The sequence below is a fragment of the Eriocheir sinensis genome, chromosome 37, assembly GCF_024679095.1.
Source record: "Eriocheir sinensis breed Jianghai 21 chromosome 37, ASM2467909v1, whole genome shotgun sequence".
Lineage (NCBI taxonomy): Eukaryota > Metazoa > Arthropoda > Malacostraca > Decapoda > Varunidae > Eriocheir > Eriocheir sinensis.
The window spans coordinates 16,115,636-16,137,825 of NC_066545.1; the positions used below are offsets into that span (position 1 = coordinate 16,115,636).

General features: G+C 42.5%; 2 protein-coding genes across 5 annotated transcripts in view; both read right to left on the minus strand.

Annotated features, from left to right (window-relative positions):
* Positions 1 to 541: 541 nt before the first annotated feature.
* Positions 542 to 3,175, minus strand: LOC127008403 (uncharacterized). Of its 2 annotated transcripts, none has more exons than XM_050880458.1 (7): positions 3,082 to 3,175; positions 2,585 to 2,679; positions 2,174 to 2,325; positions 1,725 to 1,915; positions 1,301 to 1,509; positions 925 to 1,031; positions 542 to 725 (listed from the first exon to the last, which is right to left on the minus strand). In XM_050880458.1, exons 1-7 carry the CDS (start codon positions 3,149 to 3,151, stop codon positions 557 to 559), a joined length of 993 nt encoding a protein of 330 aa, XP_050736415.1. In that variant the 5' UTR covers positions 3,152 to 3,175; the 3' UTR covers positions 542 to 556. The 2 variants fall into 2 exon arrangements, with proteins under 2 accessions (XP_050736415.1, XP_050736414.1); XM_050880457.1 differs by having other exon boundaries at positions 2,585 to 2,688; positions 3,082 to 3,169.
* A 1,862-nt stretch (positions 3,176 to 5,037) lies between these two features.
* Positions 5,038 to 22,190, minus strand: part of LOC127008402 (6-phosphogluconate dehydrogenase, decarboxylating-like) — a 27,563-nt gene continuing 10,410 nt past the window's right edge. Inside the window, exons 1-12 of one of the 3 annotated variants that reach the window (XR_007761069.1) lie at positions 14,504 to 14,661; positions 13,275 to 13,495; positions 12,599 to 12,704; positions 11,303 to 11,441; positions 10,687 to 10,863; positions 9,980 to 10,064; positions 9,246 to 9,388; positions 8,679 to 8,771; positions 7,846 to 7,979; positions 7,315 to 7,537; positions 5,623 to 7,035; positions 5,038 to 5,589 (exon numbers count right to left, since the gene is read on the minus strand). Coding sequence is in view for 2 of the 3 variants with exons in the window: in XM_050880454.1 (XP_050736411.1) it covers positions 6,916 to 7,035; positions 7,315 to 7,537; positions 7,846 to 7,979; positions 8,679 to 8,771; positions 9,246 to 9,388; positions 9,980 to 10,064; positions 10,687 to 10,863; positions 11,303 to 11,441; positions 12,599 to 12,704; positions 13,275 to 13,495; positions 14,504 to 14,562 (1,500 nt within the window). In the remaining variant the exon portion in view is untranslated. Of the gene's footprint in view, positions 7,036 to 7,314; positions 7,538 to 7,845; positions 7,980 to 8,678; positions 8,772 to 9,245; positions 9,389 to 9,979; positions 10,065 to 10,686; positions 10,864 to 11,302; positions 11,442 to 12,598; positions 12,705 to 13,274; positions 13,496 to 14,503; positions 14,662 to 22,190 lie in introns of those variants that run through there. The other 2 variants (XM_050880454.1, XM_050880455.1) reach the window with 2 other exon arrangements.

Genomic DNA, 22,190 nt, shown 5'->3' on the forward strand with positions numbered 1-22,190 from the left:
TTTCCACAGGTATTTATTGAGCTATTTTTTCACTTTGAGTGCATTCAATTTTATTTTATCCTAATGAACACATTTCTACTAGTCTGTTCAGCTGAAGTGTTCCTCTGACGCCTGGATGGTATTTACCAGACCTTTATTGGTTGGCTGGATTCCTCTTTCGCTTCTGTGGAGGTTGTCTGTCATGACACATTTAGCACCAACAAGTTTCCCAACAAGATTTTCACCATATTGCTACCAAACTTTCAATGCCCTCAACCCTAACAAAGTGTTGAGGGCGAAGTGATGCAGTGATGACGCGGTAAACTCTAGGGACACCGCCAGCCACATTTACATTACTTCCCATATAACTTTAGGGACGCCTCCAGCCACGTTTACATTACTCCCCGGATAACTCTAGGGACACCGCCAGCCACAATTACATTACTCCCTGGCAAACACGGCCAAGAATTCAGAGAAACACTTCACTGAATAGATTATAGTATAGAACAATTACTTCATAATTCCCTTCTGTTGAGACTTTAGGGATTCCCACTCATCTACTCAATTCATGTTTGCCCTAAATGACTATACGTGTTCTTGCCTCTTCTAGTTCCTGTTTACGAGAGGCAAGAGCAGCCACTCTCTCTGCCAGCTCACTCTTGCTTCCTTCCAGGGTGTCATTAACCTTTTTCAAATACTGAATCTTCTCAGCTGCTTCCTCAAATTCTTTTGTTCTCTCCTCTAATCTAGAAACAATATATTATTCTCATGGTCAGGAATAGCTTAGTTTTTTGCTTTTATCTTTATAAATTTGACAAGTTAACAATGAAATGCATATCTAGATGGTATCACACACACACACACACACACACACACACACACACACACACACACACACACACACACACACAAAATAAAGTGACACTATGGGGACATGAATCTTACTGTTCCCTTGCAAGCCTCAGTTCTTGATCTGATTTTGTGATTTGATCGGTCAGACTTTCCCTCTGTTCCTTGAGCTCCTCTTGAGTCCTGAGTAATGAGGCTTTGACCTGAGGGAGGGGGGGGGAGAGAGAGAGAGAGAGAGAGAGAGAGAGAGAGAGAGAGTAAAACATTAATACATAACTACTCATTATTTTGTATGAATATAACAAAAACTACATTGCAAACTGTTCTATCTACACTTATGTCCATGATGACTCTACATTACCCCTTGCTTGTTACTTGCTGGAGCAGTGCAAAGCGGGCTTTTGTTATTTTCTTGTTCATTTTTGAGCTGCCTCTTGTGCTGTACAAAATAATAATCCTATTTTTAGCCTACCTCATCCAGCTCAGAGGACAAGTGAGCTCTTGCACTCTCCACAGAGGACAGGTCTGCTGTAGCGCTTTCCAAACTCTCTGATAATTCTTTTGCTGCTGCTTTCAAAGACTCAAACTGGAGAGTCAAGTCTTCAATTTCTTGATCTTTCTCTTTAACATTTTTCTCCCATGAGTCTTTGGCATTCTTGAAGAGACCGGCATTTTCCTCAGCTGATAAAAAGACAAATTTGGTAAATTTGTTTGGAAGTTATTCCAACACAAGTTAACACAGAATATAAGTCAACTGATTTGAGGCTGTCACTGCACACCCTTGAGGACATGCAAAGTTTTCCAGTTTCACAAGATAAATAACATTAGAATGTTTTAAAGAATTTAATGAAAAATTCTAGTATGGGGCAAAAACTGGAAAAATGCTGGTGAATTACCTTGAGATATCATATTTTCTATAGCATCCTCTTGCAATCCAAAACTTTGTTTTAAATCTGTCAGTTTCTCAATCAAGTCATCATGCTCCTTCTGCATTTCATCTTTACAAGTTTGAAAGGTGGAGACCGTTTGAAACAGTTGTTCATACTGCTCCTGTAAAGTCAAGAACAGCTGCCGTGTGTGGGTTACTCTGAGGGATATAATCAAGGTTCATTATCACATAGTATGATGAAACAAGCACAAAAACTCAATAAATGTGGACAATTATGACACAAGTTAAGTAAGATGGGTTGCACAACTAATTACATTCAAATTATGAAATTAAATTCATATCCTGGCTCTACATCTGATTCTCTGTGAAATGAAATTAGATCTAGACTATATGTGAGTCATATGAATGCATTAGTCAGCATGATATACGTACAGCTAGAAAGTCTTCATGACCTACTTTGAGTTAACAAGCTCCCTTTCCTGCCGTTCCTGAAAGAGTGACTGTGAGAGGTGCTCAGAGTGCAGCTGGAGCTCCATGAGATTGCTCCGCTGGTCCTCAATGATGTTATTCTTGACCTCAATATCTCGCTGCATGTTCTTTGACTTGACCTGTGTGGAATGACCAAAGGAATAAAAAAAAGAATGGGGCCCAGGCTCCATAGATCATCATACTGATTAAACGCCAACAATGATATAAAACAATTAAGTCTGTAAGAAATAAATAGATGTCAAAAAAATGTAAAAAAAATAAGGAAAGGGAAGGGGCTTAGGATCCAGAGATCATCATATAGACTTAATACCTACAATTATAGAAAACAAGTCTATCAGAAATGAATATGTAATTAATGTCAGGAAGGATTGCCTCTACCTCAGTGGAAGCCTTCCATCGAGCAATGTTTTCAGCTTCTGATTGCAGCTGTTTGCGGAGGTCCCTCATTTCTTCTTTTCCAAGGATTCTTGTATCTGAGGAAACTGTCAAGATTCCCTCAGTCACAATTATTCTGTTATTTGAATTTGTAAGTATATGCCTAATTACACAGTATGATTGATTCAATTAAAAACAAGCACCAACACTTCCTTCAACTTAATATTTACTAAAGAAGAACTGCAGTCTTGGTGGCATTTGATCTAATATAATTTCAGTTAGGTTTAAGGTCTGAATATCTAAGTAAATCTATATAGATCATTAATATAATCTGTTCCTATATTGATCCTTGGCCCAGTAATTATGCATGACAGATCAGCATGTAGCAGTTAAACAATTTATGACCTCAGCACAAAGTTCAACAAAATTCAAACTTTTTCTAAAACAAATATGTCATTGTGTTTAGGTGCAGAAGTAAATATGATCCCCAGTGTTCCCACCTGTGGTCTGCACCCTGGGTTGGCTGTCCATGCCTAGGGAAGTTCTGGGGACTTGTTGCTGTAAGGTCATCTGAAAAATAAAGTAAAAAACAAAATAAAAAATAAAGATGGTTTCCCAATTTTATTTAGCCTATTGACTGTAGGGAGCAGAAGCTGTCCATAGCCAAGGAAGTTCTGGGGGCTTGTTGCTATAAGGTCATCTGATAAAGTAAAATATAGAATAGATAAACTTATATTAGGCTATAAACTGTAGGGAATGGAGGATGTGGTTGCGCTGTCAGGAGGGTAACATGAGGCTATATGCACATAAGACTGAGCTATATACATAAGAACATAAGATTAGGTTATATATATACATAAGAACATAAGGCTAGGCTGTATACATAAGAACATAAGACCCTAATATATGGTCTTACAAAATGACCTATGAAGCTCTTTAAACGATATTCTAAACAAAATAACACGTAAATGTCTGTCAGGAACTAATATATTCTGTCTACATGCATAAGAACATTAGGTTAAGGTATGTATATAAGAAAACAATTTATGCTAGGCTATAATACATAGGAAAATAAGGCTTGGGTAGTAAGAACATAATAAAACATCAAATAATATCAGTAATAACATGAAAAGTTATTGCTAGACTATATACATAAGAACATAACATAACCTAATATATGGCCTTACAAATAATGGCCTATGGAGCTCTTTAATCGACAGATTCTAAACAAATACACAAAAAACTAATATATGGCGTACATGAAATTCTTGAGCGATTATTAAAGGAAAAAATCCACAAAAATAAAGTCCGGGCAAACTGAGACATTAAAAAACTGCATGTATACCATTATTTATATTTGTCACTGAAGCATTAGTAAGGACTGACAGCATCTTATTTCATGTTCTTTATCACGTGGGCATGCTAAAATTAGGCTAAGCTCACCGCCATGGCTGTAATAATGTGTTTTTTTGAGTCTCGCGGCAAACACGTGTTCTTCTCCTTCCCTTGTCTCACGCACTCACACGCCCTTCTGGTTTATTTTGTTTTATATCGCATTTTTAAACTTTATTTCTGCTTGTAAGGTTTTTCTATGGATATTTAACCTTATATTTGGTAGTTAATTTGACGTTTTTTATTCCTTTTCTGTTTTAATTTCGCATTTAAACTTTATTTCTGCTTATAAGCAAATTCTGGCATTTCAATATATCGCATCTAAACTTTATTTCTGCTTATATTAAGGTACGTTCTTTTATAGATATTTAACCTTATATTTGGTGATTAATTGACTTTTTTGATTTTTTTTTCAATTTCGCATTTAAACTTTATTTCTGCAAAAGTATTCATCATATATTTCCATTTGTAGAAATTAGTTTGAATCATCTTTTCTTGCAGGTAATAGAAGAAGAGTTGTGGTAGGCAGAAAGAGGGACGTCATCAGGGCAGTTAATGGATGGTGAGTGTTTAGCAATTATTACGTTCTTAGGTAGGCCTATTGTTATTAATTGATGTCATTAAACGCAGTGCAACATAATCATCGTCATTTATCTTCATGGCTCGTATAGACCATCTCAGACTACCATGTTTCATCCATTCATCCACCACTGTTACATCCATTCATCCACCGATGCCCATACATCCAGCACTGTTACATCCATTCATCCAGCACTGATTGGGTCCATTAATCGGGGTTGTGTCCCATCTCCTGTTAGATCCATTCATCCTATAATTCCTTCCATTCATCCAGCACTGTTACATCCATTCATCCGGCATATGACATCCATTCATCCAGATGTTGCGCCGACTAAACAAAACTTTCCAACTTCCATTCATCCAGCACTGTTACATCCATTCATCCAGCACTGTTACATCCATTCATCCAGCACTGTTACATCCATTCAACCACAACCCAACCCACAATTTATGGTACGGAGGGAAACCGATGCAAACCAGGAGAGTGAAGGCAGTACACTTTAATGCACAGAATTACACTTTTTAGTCGAAACACAGATACTCACACAAGACAGTCATTACCGCTAAGGATGACACACTTAACACTCTGGCCGTAGACTGGAAATGTTACACCAAGGAGACCATTTATTTGATGCAAGAAGACTGTGTAGCTCAGAATCCTTCACCACAATGGATTAAAAAAAGTTATGGCCAGACGAGATTTGTCGAAAACACACGCAGCTATTTAGGCTAAGGTATTATAGTGTGAATTATCTAGTCACTCTTACTGCACTGATTGAAGTATTAGAGACAGTTGGAATGCAAGTTATCTTTTTTTATATAATCTATTTAGGGCAAGGATATAATACTGTATCTCTACTTAGAAATAGAAAGTCTTGGCAGAATTTTATCTTCGAGAGAGAAGGTAAAAAATTCTCTGTACCTTTGTGTCTTGACTCTCCCCAGCATAAAGATCATCTATATTCCAGTAACTCAATGCAAAACTCTCATGATTGTTCCAGTATCTCAATGCAAAACTCTCATGATTATTCCAGTAACTCAATGCAAAACTCTCATGATTGTTCCAGTACCTCAATGCAAAACTCTCAAGCATCCTGTCTGAGTGATAACAAAGGGTGCTGCTAACTCTTTATCTACTTACTCTCTTCTTGCCAAGGACGTATATACATATTTGCATTTCTGTGTATACATAAACGTGTACAAAAAAACCATCCAAGTATCATTATATCTAAATACAACCATCTCACTCTTTTTTTTATGGAATGTGGGAGCGTTTTCAGAATGTTTCCTCGTATTGATGGAATGTTTGTGTATCTCCGAGGACAGCCAATGCTTAGTGGCATCCGTACATAGAACAGCCGATATTAATACTAAATAAACCTCTAGTACAACTTCAACTACCATAACTAATAGCACTTGTTTCTAAGACACTAGATTATTTTTTCGCATCCACTGGGACTCTGTGGCCCATCACATCATTCTTGAAACACATGCTTACAATGGGAAGTAAAGAGATCACATAGGTTAACTTTTCATACCTTCTGCTTTTATCTCCCTCAAAGGAGTTGGTCGCAGCAGAAAGTCTGGTCCTATCTCTATGTCCTTGCCTGCTCCAGTCCTCTTGTTCCTTCCTATACCTCTCACAGTGCACAAGAAATAGTAGTATAACCTTTAGGGAGTAGGGCTGGAGGTCACCTTTCCCTGTACTGCACCATTCTTCACATGAGGCACTTTAGGGCAGTGTGTTGCCAGAATGAGGACCTCTGCACCACTAGTATAGTTGTCTGGTGCTGGAAGAGCTGGAGTATATGTAGTGTCTGGGGTGTGGGCTCATGTGGGAAGCTTGTTGGGGGGTGTAGCATCTGTGTTGTGCCTTAGGTTTGTAAAAAGAGTGTCTGTAAGGGTGATGTCAGTTCTGTGTCGGCGGAAAAAAATGTAAATGTGTAAACTGTGCATTGTAACGGAGCTGTCTGTGTATTTGTGTCCAGAGAAAGGAAACCCACATTGACTCAGTTTACATGTACGATAAGGACAGAATTTTAAGGTGTCAGAGAGCAGCGTATGGAAGAGGGTACTGGAATGGAGGTGATAAAAAGGTGGGGGTTTACTTTAAGAGGGAAAGGGGTGAGGAAGATAATGGGAACTTTGAGAGAGAAGTGAAGAGGCAAAGGGAAGGTATTGCCATGGTGGGGAGTGGGGGATGGGAGCACTTCACAGCTTCTCTAAATACATGAGTCAAAGGAGCTGAGGAGGGGAAAAGGTGAAGGGTGTAGGAAATGTGTAAAATGACTAAGGAGTGAAGTTCAGGTGGAGCAGGAGGTGGCAGGGAAGGCATTGCTGCGGCGGACACCAACACAGCCGCACTAGGCATTGTAGGAGGAGGAAGACACGTCCCCTCCTGTGCCCGTCCAGTTGGTGTGGTGGAACTTGCCAGGGGAGGCGGCCAGCTCGTAGGTGTGGGCTCCGAAGTAATCTCTCTGGGCCTGGGGGAGGGAAAGAGAGGAAAGGGGAAGGATTGAAACTTGATACATACATTTCCGTGGTTCGTACGTTGCAAATTCATTCTATTTGAAGCAATTTCCAGCGATGTACGTATATCTTTGCACAGTACACGGATGAACATCAGGGAGGAGAGAGAATATATGATTGTCAAGAGTGGGAGAGCCTCATAGCCTGTCCAATACCATAAGGGAAAACATGGACATTAAACGAAGAGATGAATAAGAAGAACTGTACTCAACCTATTCATCACATCCCCTCACCTGAATCAAGTTGGCAGGGAGCACGTCAGACCGGTAACCATCATAGAACGCCAGCGCTGAGTTGAGTGCCGGAGCAGGGATGCCGAGGAGGGCACTCTGGGCCACCACCGCCCTCCACCCAGCCTGACACCGGCCCACTGCGTCACGGAAGAAGTCGTCCAGCAGCAGGTTGGTCAGGTGAGGGTTGGTGTCGAAGGCGTCCTTGATCTTGCCCAGGAACACACTGAAGAGGGAGAAGAAGAGAGAGGTCAAGAACAAGAGCCAAGAGAGAGAGGGGTCAAGAGCTACAGGTTGGTCAAGTGAGGGTTGGTGTCGAAGGCATCTTTAATCTTGCCCAGGAACACACTGAAGAGGGAGTAGGAGAGAGGGATCAAGAATAAGAACCAATCATATATTCGACAACAAGTTGGTTACCAAATCCCTGATGCAAGAGTTAGCCAGCATCTTCATTCTTTCATCCCTGTGCTGTCCAAATCCCTTCTGCAAGAGTTAACTAGCATCTTCATTCTTTCACCTCTCTGCCTCACACACCTGCGGATGATGCAGCCGCCGCGCCACATGAGAGCAATCCCGCCATAGTTGAGGTTCCAGCCAAACTTAGCCGCCGCCTCCCTCAGCAGCATGAAGCCCTGGGCGTAGGACACGATCTTGCTGGCGTACAGGGCCTGGGAGGGGGATGAGAGGGAACGAGAGTGATGATGAGTGATGGGAAGTGATGATGAAAAAGTTGAAAGGTTTAGAAGAGAGTGGTGATAGCGAGGGTAAAATGAAGCTTCAAAAGAGATCAATTTGCAGGTTTAAGTGCTATAATGTCTTAGCTTGGAGAGATTCTTCAATGACCTTTTTAACCATGGAAGGAAAAAGTCAGCCTCTCTTCTCTCATCATCACCTCCACACACCACCACTAACACCCCATTACTTGTCATTTATTTTCTCTTGCTAAGGGAGATGAAGAGGCTAAGGTCATATTTTTAAACCTTTCCAGGCCCAAGCACACACATTTGACAAGGCTTCCAGGGGGGTTATCGGCCTCTCCAGGGGTAGTTTTGAGACCCTGGTGGTAGTTTCACAAAGCTTCTATACCGTGAACATGAAAACACAATAATCAGAAGGCTATTAATACCTTCATTGGTCTTTGGAAATTGTTGATATGAGATTTAGACGTGTTTAAAATTTTCACTACACGTTTTATCCTGTACAAATGCAGGAGGAAATGTACGAAGTTATAATATCAGAAAAACAAACGATAAGAGGTTTTAAGTGAGCCAAAGGGATGAAGGCAGAGGGCAGCAAAAATAACAGAAAACTTGCAGGTGTCACAAGTCCCGAAGGAAGACTATGGCAGCACCTGTAGCTCGTCTCACCTTCCTGATGTTCTCCACAAACTCCTCCTTGTCGCCGGAATACGTGGAGCTCTCTGGCCCGGTGAGAACGCTGCTGGCCTTCACTCGCTCGTCCTAAAGGGTAGAACAAGACTAACTAACCATGTCTATTTGTGCGGAAAGTACCAGAATTAAGAACATAAGAACATAAGGAGTCACTTGCATTTCACTGGCTCGTCCTGAAGGGTAGATCAAGACTAGCTTACCATGTCTATTTGTGCGGAAAGAGTGTAAGGAACAAACAGGAAGGGGAAAAGGGGAGAAGAAGCTTGTGTCCTGTGGTTACAGAAGAGACTGACCTTCAATAGTGATTACAGAAAGAAAAAAAAAAAAAAAAATTCAAAAAATCAAAAATAGTTAAAAATGGAATGGACTATGAAATAAAGTTGAGTGTCACAGTCATTAGCATTTTCATCATCATCATCATCTTCATCATCATTTCTATTTACTCCATCTCCTGCTTCGGTAAATGTTCCTTTAAAATTGGGATTGGGACAGTATGAGCTTTTTCAGTCCTATTAAAATACAATTACATAAGTGCGGACATACCTTGAGGGCCGAGAGGCAGCGAGCGAACACAGACTCGGCGATGAGGGTAGTGGGTGTGCCGTACTCCAGACCTGAGATAGCCGTCCACTTCCCGGTCCCTTTCTGGCCCGCCGCATCCCTTATCTTCTCCACCAGCGGCTCACCTGTGGGGGGAGGGTGACAGGTACAGACAGGTAGACAGACAGACGGGGTGAATTGAGGACAGAATCAGCTAGGACAGACAGTGACATCAACAGCTAGGATTTTCACTGGCAAGTCAAGATTGTTGTAACACTATGGGTCGTATTTTAAAACATTTCGTCGCCCAAGTTCACATATCTGACAAGGCTTTCGTAGGAGTTTTGGGCATATCCAGGAGTAGTTTTATGACCCTGGTGGTAGTTTGACCCTTCTTCAGTAGCATTGACCTAAAAAATCACTCGATAGAACCCGATTGATCCCCTCTTTGACATTTCGTTGCCCAAGTTCACATATTTGACAAGACTTTCGTAGGAGTTTTGGGCATTTCCAGGAGTAGTTTTATGACTCTAGTGGTAGTTTGACCCTTCTTCAGTAGCATGAGTCTAAAAAAACACTAATTAAAACCCTCTTTGACCTTTAAATATAGCTGATGTGAGAAGCAATAGTTTCTTATTATACCGGCATAAGACAGACACAAAGAGAGGATAGAATTGACTTTAACAGACAGACACAACAGTTGCCACAAAGCCTCCTTCACACAGTCAGGTCCTCACCATCTGTATCCTTGAAAGCGAGGATGTTGGCGGTGATCTCGATGAGGAAGGAGTCCAGCTCACCCTTGTTCCACTCCGCAAACACCTGCAACGAAGCAACACCATTAATCAACACCACCATCAACACCAGTTTCTCTTCACTCATCACCACCACCACACACCACCACTATCATCTCATTACCCACTCAACACCACCATCAACACTAGCCTCTCCTCTCTCATCATCACCATCACACACCATCACTATCATTTCATTACTTGTTATTTATTTTCTCTTGCTAAGGGAGACAAAGAGGCTAAGGGTCGCATTTTTAAACCCTTCCAGGCCCAAACACACACATTTGACAAGGCTTACAGGGGAGTTATTGGCCTCTCCAGGGGTGGTTTTTAAGACCCTGGTGGTAGTCTGACAAAGCTTCTATACCGTAAACGTGAAAACACACTAATCAGAAGGCTATTAATACCCTCATCGGTCACTGGAAATTGTTGATATGAGAGTTGGACGTGTTTAAAAATACTGAAGTAAGGGTTGAACTAATTATCGAAGATGAAATTGACCTCTCTTTTGGCTACTCTTTACTTTTGTCTGTTGTGGGAGTGGTGAGTAGCGGGCTTTTTTTTTCTACCCTCTTCTTGTCCTTGAGCCGTCTCCTTTGTATAAAAAAATAAAATAAATAAATAAATAAATCACTATACCCATGACTCACCTCACTCATCTCGTCACACGTCATGCCGAGGGCCCCCTTCATGAGGTGGTAGGCCTCACAGATGAGCTGCATGTCCCCGTACTCAATGCCGTTGTGCACCATCTTGACGTAGTGGCCGGCGCCGTCCTCCCCCACCCAGTCACAGCACGGCTCATCCCCGGACTTGGCGCAGATGCTCTGAAAGGGGTATAAGCTTATCATTGCCGTAAAGTTTCTATAATGCAAGAATGTTAGAGAGTCGTGCTCCTCCACCCAGTCACATTAACCTGGTAGCAGCGGGGATCATGTTTCTTAATGGTCCCTCTAAGCAAGAAAAATGAGAAAAAATCACCCCTCACACAAACCATTTCATAATATATATCATTTGTGATCAGATTATGTATCATCTATTTTGGGGGGTTTATATCGTGGCACAAATTTGGCCCGTCGCTGCTACATGGTAAAGCCACAAATTTGGCCCGTCGCTGCTACCGGGTTAAGAGAGTGAAACAAACAGTTGTATTGGTAGCGTCTAGCAGGCTGTTTTGTTGCTGTTTTTGTCCTTTGCCCTTGAACTGTCTCCTTTGCTAAAAAATAATAAAAAAAAAGTTGCAAGGGTGGTTGTCTGTGGCCTTACCTGGAAGATGGGCTGTATGTGTGGCCAGGCATCACGGTGGCCCCCAGGCATGAGTGAAGGGCCATAGCGTGCCCCCTCCTCACCCCCGGACACTCCTGACCCCACGAACAGCAGGCCGTGTTCTGCCAGCTGGTGACATCTGGCGGGGAGATGGGGAGGTTGAGGGTAGAGGCGATGGGAAGATTAAGGTTCGCATTCTCAGGTGGTTTTGGTTCTCACGACAACTACTTCCCAAGGCCACAAAGGAGGTTAGGTCAGGTTCTCATGAGTGCTTTTTCACATTCATGATGCAGAAGCCTTGTTAAACTATCACTAGGCTCATAAACTATACCCATGGAAATACTATACTAATACAACCTCTACTAAAGCCTTGTTAAACTGTTACTAGGCTCATAAAACTACCCATGGAAATAATACTGATACAACCTCTACCAAAGCCTTGTCAAACTATCACTAGGCTCATAAAACTACCCATGGAAATACTACTAACATAACTTCTACCAAAGCTGTGTCCAACTATCACTAGGCTCATAAAACTACCCATGGAAATACTAACATAACTTCTACCAAAACCTCGTCAAATGTGTGTGTGTGTGTGTGTGTGTGTGTGTGTGTGTGTGTGTGTGTGTGTAACCCCTAAGAGATATCGCTCAGCTGCTCATTGCCTTACTGCTCATCTCTGTCACACTGGCCATGCAGCTCATAGTTAACCATTTCATTATGCAAGAGAATGAATGAGTAATATGACCTCATTTCCCACTACACACTTCACCTGGCTGGGTCACCTCGATGCAGTGTTAATGAGATGACCCTCAATCACCTCACCTGTCCTGCCTCGTCTGTTACCTTGATTATTAATGGAGGAGTCGGTTAGTGGTTCTTAGTACTGTAATTGTTTGGTTTATTCAGTTAATTTTTTTTTTTTACTTTTTCTCCCTCCTCCATTCTCTTTCCCTTCCCTTCCATTCAATTTCTTTCCCTTCCCTTCCCTTCCCTTCCAGTCCCTCTTGTTCCCTTCCCTTCTCTTCCATTCCATTCCTTTCTCTTCCCTTCCATTCCCTTCCCTTCCATTCCAGTTCCTCTTGTTCCCTTCCCTTCCATTCTATTCCTTTCCCTTCCCTTCCATTCTATTCCTTTCCCTTCCATTCCATTCTATTCCAGTCCCTTCCCTTCCATTCCATTCCAGTCCCTTCCCTTCCCTTCCATTCCATTCCTTTCCATTCCAGTCCCTTCCATTCCAGTCCCTCTCATTCCCGTTCCCTTCCCTTCCCTTCCCTCTCCTCTTCCCTTCATTACCTCCGCTGGGTGTCCTGGTACTCAGAGTTCCCTCCGTCGATGATGATGTCGCCCTTCTCCAGCAGAGGGATTAGCTTCTCAATGAAACCGTCCACTGCAGCGCCGGCTAAGGGGAGAGAGGGAGGGGGTGAGCTTGAAACATTTAGAAACATTTATTTATCACCAATATTTTTTCAAGGCACATACATTTATTAGGTATATGGTAGATTTTTAGGTTAGCCCTTTTTATAAGCCGGAGTGGAAAAATTTGGGCGGCTTTTCCGATACCCTACGCCCCTGTCCACCCAGCAGTGAACGGGTACCAGGTATTAGGGGTTGTGTCCCTTCTCCTATAATTCCTTCCCCTTCTGTCTCTCTCCGGCATATGACCACAGATGTTGCGGCGACTAAACGAAACTTTCCAACTAGTTTTATGGACCCTATGCCCCTGTCCACCCAGCAGTGAATGGGTACCCAGGTATTAATCGGGGGTTGTGTCCCTTCTATAATTCCTTCCCCTTCTGTCTCCGGCATATGACCACAGATGTTGCGCCGACTAAACGAAACTTTCCAACTTTTCCTTCCCCTTCTGTCTCTCTCCGGCATATGACCACAGATGTTGCGCCGACTAAACGAAACTTTCCAACTAGTTTTACGGACCCTAGCACTCTTTCCCTCTCAACCCCCACACACTCACCCTTGACAAGAAGCATGACCCTCCTGGGCTTCTTCAGCTTGGCCACCATCTCGGGCAGGGAGTGAGCGCCCACCACTTTTGTCCCCTTGGCCTCACGCGCTAGGAAGCTGTCCACCTTCTCCGTCGTTCTGTTGAAGGCGCACACCACCCACCCGTGATCGTCCATATTGAGGATCAGATTCTGCCCCATCACCGCCAGGCCGATGAGGGCGATGTCGGCACTGTGGGGAGGATAGAGAAGGGGGATTAGATGGGGTGCTTGTTCGGGAAGGTGAGGAAGAGGAGGGTTGCTTGTGAGGATGGGGAGAATGAAGGGGTGGAAATGGGAAGAGATGAGGAATAGGGGGGTTAGATGGGGTGCTTGTGGGGGGGAGGGGGGGGAGATGACATTAGGGAGATGGGATGGAAAGGATAGGGAGGGGAGATTGGATGCTGAGAGAAATAGGGAGCTTAGATAGGGTGTTTATGGGGAGGGGAGAATAGGGAGGGGAGGTAAGAATGGGGAGAGTGGAAGGGGGAATGGTGAGGAGGGGAGAACTGGGATGGTGAGGGGAGAGGGGAGATTAGAAGGCTTGCTTGTGAGGTACGGACAAGGATGAGGATGAGAGAGAAGTGAATAGGAAGGGGAGATGGGATGCTGAGAGGAGAAATGGGGTGGTTAGAAGGGGTGCTTATGGGGGAGATGAGGATGGAGGGGTGAATATAGGAAGGGGAGAGTGGATGGGAAAAATAGACCACTGGATAAGGAAGGGAATGGAGTGGGATGGGATGGGGAGGGGAAGGGAGGATAGGGGATGAGAAAGAGGAGGAGGGAGAGATGAAGAGGGGGAAGAGAGGGGAGGTGAAGGAAGAGGTTGAGAAGAGTAGAGGTGGATAGGGATAAGGATAGATTGGATAAGGACAGGGGATGAGAAAGGGGAAGAGAGATGGATAGATTAAATGGGAGGATTATAAGCATACAATTGAGGCTTTCACATTAAAAAAAATAATATTCTACTTTCTACTATTAAAGTGTGTGTGTGTGTGTGTGTGTGTGTGTGTGTGTGTGTGTGTGTGTGTGTCAATAAATATCTGTATCTATCTATCTATATGTGTGTGTGTGTGTGTGTGTGTGTGTGTAAAAAAAATTCCTTTAGGGTTACATGTTAAGCAATACACGTGAACAGGATGTGTGTGTGTGTGTGTGTGTGTGTGTGTGTGTGTGTGTGTGTACGTGACGCCATACTTACACAGGTTCTGTTTTCCTCATGGCGATGGTTTTTATGGTGCGACAAGGTGAGTTTCCCATTCTCTCTCTCTCTCTCTCTCTCTCTCTCTCTCTCTCTCTCTCTCTCTCTCTCTTTCTCTGTTCAGTATATTACGATCAATGTGCTGTCGTTGCTAAATCATCCATTATTCCTTTGCACTTAAACTAATATCCTGAAAATGGAAGTCAATTAGGTGAGGTAATGACGAGAACGAACGAACACACACACACACACACACACACACACACACACACAGACGAACAACCTCCTTCTCCTCACTTCGATAATTCTTTCCTTCTTTCTTTCTTCTTCTAATCCTTGAATGTTTTACGCATCGGAGGTCAAGCAAAGAGTTTTAGTTGTATAAAAAAAATAATGGGAAGGCAGGAAAGCAAGCACGAAGGACAGTTATAATGTATTAGCCACAAGGCATAAAAAAGTATAAAAAACGAACTATATCAATGGTTCTTAGACGCTCATAACAGTTCTAGAAGCAAGATTAGAGATGGAAATACTGATGGGAAGGCAGGAAATCGGGTACGAGGGACAATTAAAACAAAGAATAACATAACGATACTTAGCTCAATACACTTCTAAAAGCAATACAAATAATGGTAAAAATGATGCTAGGTACTATTATTATAAGTCATTAGGAATAAAAAAAAAATATTAATGAAGGTTAGAGACTCGATACATGAAAGAAAATTATGATAGCAATGATAATAATGATAGTAATAATAATGATGATGATGGTAGTAAAAATGATGGCGAAAATAATGGTAGGTATTGTCGATTTCACCTGAGCTGAAATACACCTGTCCAAACATTCTCCTCCTCCTCCTCCTCCTCCCAGGCTGGGCTATACGTGTACTGGGGAGGGGGAGGGAGAGGGGAGGAGGAGGAGGGGGAGAGGAGGAGGAGAAGGAGGAGGAGGAGGAGTGAGTGACTTTCAACATACTTTTCGCTCTAATTACTCTCTCTCTCTCTCTCTCTCTCTCTCTCTCTCTCTCTCTCTCTCTCTCTCTCTCTTAATGTCAAATGCTGAAAGAGAGAGAGAGAGAGAGAGAGAGAGAGAGAGAGAGAGAGAGAGAGAGAGAGAGAGAGACCAGTATAACGCAACTTTTGCAATAGGTAACAAAATGCAATCGCCTCTCTCTCTCTCTCTCTCTCTCTCTCTCTCTCTCTCTCTCTCTCTCTCTCTCATAATGTCAAATGCTGAAAGACATAAGTTAAGGAGAGAGAGAGAGAGAGAGAGAGAGAGAGAGAGAGAGAGAGAGAACAGTATAACGCTACTTTTGCAATAGGTAACAAAACACAATCGCCCTTTATGCTGACTCTCTCTCTCTCTCTCTCTCTCTCTCTCTCTCTCTCTCTCTCTCTCTCTCATAATGCATTCAAATGCTGAAAGAGAGAGAGAGAGAGAGAGAGAGAGAGAGAGAGAGAGAGAGAGAGAGAGAGAGAGAGAGAGAGAGATCGGTATTCTCACATCCACTATATCCAAAGGCGGAAAAGGAGACCATTCGCGTTCTAATGAGTGTTTCCGTAGATTTATGGCACAAGAGAATGACCAGACTACCGGAAGGGTCATGAAACTACCTCTGCAAATGCCCAAAACACCTATGAAAGCCTTGTCAAATGCGTGTGTGTGTGTGTGTGTGTGTGTGTGTGCTTGGGAGACCCACCGCGTTCTAATGAGAGTTTTCGTAGGTTGACGGCCCAGAACTCCTATAAAAGAAAGCCTTGTCAAATGTGTGTGTGTGTGTGTGTGCTGGGGCGCCGAAATGCTCAAGAAATAGCCCTCAGAGAACCGGAGCTAAGCCTGGCAACTGTGTATTCCGTGACTTGATCAATACATTCTTTCAGCTTATTCAGAGGAACGGCCGCCGGGAAGATTGAAGTGTCTTTCTATAATATATACGGTCTCCACGGTCTGGCTATTCGCTATAATGTACAGCTATGATGGTATTCGCTTCATTCATGTTATATAAGGTGCAGTCTGCTTTGTCTATCTGTATCTATCTGTATATCTATCTATGTTATTATGGGACGCGAATATCTTATCTAACTATCGTACTTGAAGTTAAAATACACATATGGTGCACTCTATTAAATTCATCTATGTTTTATAAGGTGCACGTTAAAGCTATCTATCATATGACAGTATCTATCCAGCGTACTGTTCTATTTGACATTACGATCTAGCTTTCATGTGTAGCCTAGTAAAAATGATCTCAAAGGTTTCGTTTTTTGTTACAAGTTGAACAATAAGACAGACTGAGATGTAATAATTCCCTCAGATTAATATTTTACGTGACCTAATTAAAAAGGGGTTATTGGGTCGGGCGGGTGGGTTATGTATCACTATGTATTTAAGTATGTATATGTGTCACGTGGACTTCTCACGGCATACGTAGCCTACAGGTTATGTGTGGAATGACGTGTGTGTATATGTGAAGGAATTGTTATTGCTATTATTATTATTGTTATTATTATTATTATTATTATTATTATTATTATTATTATTATTATTATTATTATTATTATTATTATCACTTCTTCTTCTTCCCTTATACCTTCCGTCCCTTCCTTCCTTCCTTCCTTTCCATCTTCTAGTTCTCCTTCTCTCTTTCCCTCTATCATCTTATCCTTTCGTCCCTTCCTTCCTTCCTTCCTTTCCATCTTCTAGTTCTCCTTCTCTCTTTCCCTCTATCATGTTATCCTTTCTTCCCTTCCTTCCTTCCTTCCTTCTCTCCTTTCTTTCTTTCTCTCTAATGTCTTATCCTTTCGTTCCTTCCTTCCCACCTTCCTTCTCTCCTTTCTTTCTTTCTCTCTAATGTTTTATCCTTTCGTTCCTTCCTTCCCACCTTCCTTCTCTCCTTTCTTTCTTTCTCTCTAATATCTTATCCTTTCGTTCCTTCCTTCCTTCCTTCCCACCTTCCTTCTTTCCTTTCTTTACACACACACACGCTCAGGTAACAACATAGCTTTCCCACACAACCCCCCACATACACACACACACACGCACACACTACCCCCCCTCCCCCTCCTCCTCCTTCTCCTCCTCCTCTTCCCGTACCCGTATTGGTCCATCCATCGCTTGGTGTGCACGACGCCGGGTATGTTGAGCAGGTCCTCCACTGACCCGTAGCCCAGGTTAGGGTAATGCCAGTACCCGGCCATCACCACCAATACCACCACCACCACCACCACCACTATCACCAACACCACTACTACAACCACTATAACCAACACCAATACCACTAACAACCTCCTTATACCTATTCTTCTCTCTATCTCTCTCTTTCTCTTACTCAACCCTTATTCCTAGAACCAATAATTTAACTTTTTTCCCTTTCTCTTCTTTCTCTGTCTTACTTCTCCATTTTCTCTCCTTTCCTTTCCTCTCACTTCACTTTCCCTCCTCTCTCTCTCTCTCTCTCTCTCTCTCTCTCTCTCTCTCTTACTCAACTCTTATTCTTGGAACCAAATTTTGTCCGTGACCACAAACGTAATACTTTTCTTCTTTTCTTTTCTCTCTCTCACTTTTCCATTTTCTCTCCTTTCCTTTCCTTTCACTTCCCTTTCCCTCCTCTCCTCTAGTCTCTCCACCACCACTATTTCAACTCACTATTCCTACTACCACAATCTTTGACAACCACAATCACCACACCATCACTCACTGATCTCTGTCAAAGGTATTACCACAGCACTCGGGAGAATTTAAATGTTTCTACCATCACCACCATATCACTACCATTTCTACCATCAACACCACTATCCCCAAAATGTCACCACCATCACTAGACAACCACTATTTCCACAACCAAAATCTCTCAGTTGATAAATTTACACCACCATCACCACCACCAATACCACCAAACAAACAACACCAGCTATTTCCTTCCTTCCTTCCTTCCTTCCTTCAAACAAACAATTCCTTCCTTCCTTCAAACAAACAATTCCTTCCTTCTTTCCTTCCTTCCTTCAAACAAACATCAGCTCTTTCCTTCCTTCCTTCAAACAAACAATTCCTTCCTTCAAACAAACAACACCAGCTCTTTCCTTCCTTCCTTCAAACAAACAATTCCTTCCTTCCTTCCTTCCTTCAAACAAACAATTCCTTCCTTCCTTCCTTCCTTCCTTCAAACAAACAATTCCTTCCTTCCTTCCTTCCTTCAAACAAACAATTCCTTCCTTCCTTCCTTCAGCCACTATACAACTCCACTAAATAGGAATCACACACACACGCACGCACACACATACACACACAGAAAGACGAACACACCCATAAGCTTAAAACAAAGAGAAAAACAATAACAACAATATTAATACCATGAACTTTAACGCTCACAGGAACATCAGAAATAACACAATGGCAATCACGACTAAAAGAAACAAGAAAATGACAGTGACAACCACCATTACCACCATTGGCATTTAAATTCCCACTTGACTTTTCCTACAACCACAATCTCTTACTGACAACCACAATCACCACCACCACCACCACTATTTCAATTCACTATTCCCTACCACCACAATCTCTTACTGACAACCACCATCACTACCAAAAACAATCACTATTTTACTTGATCCATCTACCACAATCTCATACTGACAACCACAATAACCACCACCACCAAAAACAACCACTATTTCTACTTGATCTATCTACCACAATCTCATACTAACAACCACAATCACCACCAAAAAACAACCTCTATTTATACTTGATCTACCTACCACAATCTCATACTGACAACCACAATCACCACTACCACAAAAAAACAACCACTATTTCTACTTGATCTACCTACCACAATCTCAAACTGACAACCACATCACCACCATCGGTATCAACCACCACTATTTCCACTCACTATACCTACCACCATCACCACCACCACTATCACCATCAACCACAATTACCCACCACCACCATCACCACCACCCCTTCTACAACTATCCTTAGCTTGTCAGTACTGAAGATTGCAATGTTGGTAGATGCGAGGAGAGGTCTTAGTAATAATGTTGGTAGAGGCAAGAGGTTGGTGGTGGTGTGTGGTGTTGATCGGAAGTCACACGAGTTATATAGTGGTGATGGTGGTGATAGTGGTGATGAATTGTTGATGGTATTCGCGGTATTAGTGGTGTTGTATGGGGTGGTTCGTGCGAAGTCCCTCCTCCTCCTCCCCCTTCCTTCCTCCTCTTCCTCTTCCCCCTCGTGACAATATCTTCTTCTTGCATATGTATCTTTAATTGTTTCTGCCCTCCTCCTCCTCCTCCTTGCCTCAACTTCCGTTCCTCCTCCTCTTCATTCTTCTTTCTCCTCCTCCTCCTCCTCCTCTTCTTCTTCTTTCACAGATTTTCTTTCCGTAAATCTCAATCACGTTACGAGTGTGAGAAGGAGGAGGCGGAGGCGGAGGAGAGAACAGGAGGAAAGGGAAGGAGGGAGGGTGAGAGATGATGACGGAAGCAAGCAATTCTCTCTCTCTCTCTCTCTCTCTCTCTCTCTCTCTCTCTCTCTCTCTCTCTCTCTCTCTCTCTCTCTCTCTCACGTAAAATGAGCAACTTCAAGATTTTAATAAATGGTAAAAAAACACAAAAAAACGTCTTATTATTTTTTTTTGCCACAAAACTAAAACTAAGTAAATAAATGAATAAAATCGAATAAAATGTCACTTCATAAAAATGTTAATAATAAAATAAACAAAATACAAAATAGAAAGGCAAACACTCGTCCTAGATTTTTTTTCTGTACCACGAAACCAAAACCAAAACAAAAAAAACAAACAAATAAATGAATGATGTCGAATAAAATGTCACTTGATAACATTAATAGTATATAACAATGAAAATGGGAACCAGAATACGAATGTCACTTCCGAGCAAGAACCAGAACGAGAGAATAAGCAACACGGAAACAGGTTTTTTTTTGCTCAGCACAACACAACACTCTCTCCCTCTCTCTCTCACTCGCTCTCTTTCTCTCAAGCAACAGGAGCGAGAGGCAGGTGCGCACTGGACACAAGTTTGCTCAAGACTGACTGAGTGTGAAGGGAGGAGGGAGAGGGAGAGAGAGAGACGCGGGGTGGACTGGAACAACTCTGGAGGAGACGCAACAGGGAGGTCGGGAGGGGAGAGGGAGGGAGACAGTAAAGGGAGGGAATAGGAGGCAAGGGGAGACTAGGAGGAGGGAGGATGGGAAGGAAGGGAGGAAAAGAGACGAAAGGAGGAAGGGAGGAAAGGCGAGGGAAAGGAGGCGAAGAGAGAGAGAGAGAGAGAGAGAGAGAGAGAGAGAGAGAGAGAGAGAGAGAGAGAGAGAGAGAGAGAGAGAGAGAAGGAAACTCCAGGAGGGAAATTTCTCCAGTCTCCCTCTCTCCTTCACTCCTCCTCCTCCTCCTCCTCCTCCTCCTCTTATCTCAACTTCCGGCGGTGAAGAATGAGGTAAATTATAGTGTCACGTGGAGAAGGAGGAAACATGGAAACATGGAAATGCAGGCAACAGAAAGCCTATTGGCTCATTACGAGGTCGCCCGCTTGGGTGATTTAATCTGCTCGACCGCCACTTGGGGCTTGGTGAGCAGATGAAAGCACCTCGATATTGAGGAGCAGATGGAAGCCCCTCGCTATTCAGTTTACTCCCGACGCAGCGAAATGACGGTCGATTCTATATTTGAAGCATGGAAGAACAGGCAACAGACAGGCTTATAAAATGTCTTTCGAAGAGGAGGAGGAGGAGGAGGAGGAGGAGGTAAAGCGATGAAGTAAGAAAATGTGGGAGAGAAAGATAAATTATGATTAATGTGACTTGGGAAGAGAACAAAATTAGAGGAGGAGGAGGAGGAGGAAAAGGAAGAAGAAAAATACAAACAGAAGGTAAAACAAGCATATAAATCATACTGTGAATTGCTTTTGTGTTTTTTATTATTATTATTATTATTATTATTATTATTATTATTATTATTATTATGGCGATTGAGGGAAGTAAGAAGACCAGTTCCATATGTATGACTCTCTCTCTCTCTCTCTCTCTCTCTCTCTCTCTCTCTCTCTCTCTCTCTCTCTCTTACACAAACACACACACGCACACACGAATTTCACAACTTTCAATTTTCGATCTCCCTCTTTCTCCTCCTCCTCCTCCTCCTCCTCCTCTCAACCTTAGACCTTCTCTCCACACACAATATTACATTAGAAAATATCGCAAGTTACTTATTGTGTGTGTGTGTGTGTGTGTGTGTGTGTGTGTGTGTATGGAACAGATGAATAATGAAGGAAAGCGATAAATGAATGAATAATCGAGTAATATTGAAGAACACTTAAAGGAAAATGGATGAAAATAATGAATAAGAGATGATGATGATGATGAGGAGGAGGAGGAGGGTGATGATAATGATGAAAATAAAGAAAAAAACTAATAAGAGAGAGAGAGAGAGAGAGAGAGAGTATATTTTGTCTCCTAAGGCAAAAACCACGCCCTTCCCTATCTCGTATGCATTTCAGGTCCTCTCTCTCTCTCTCTCTCTCTCTCTCTCTCTCTCTCTTGGGATGTTGACTATGATACTATACGGAGGAGGAGGAGGAGGAGGAGGAGGGAATGATTGATAGAGAAGATGAGGAGGGGAAGACAAGGACGAGTTAGAGGAGAGTAGTGAGTAGAGAGGAG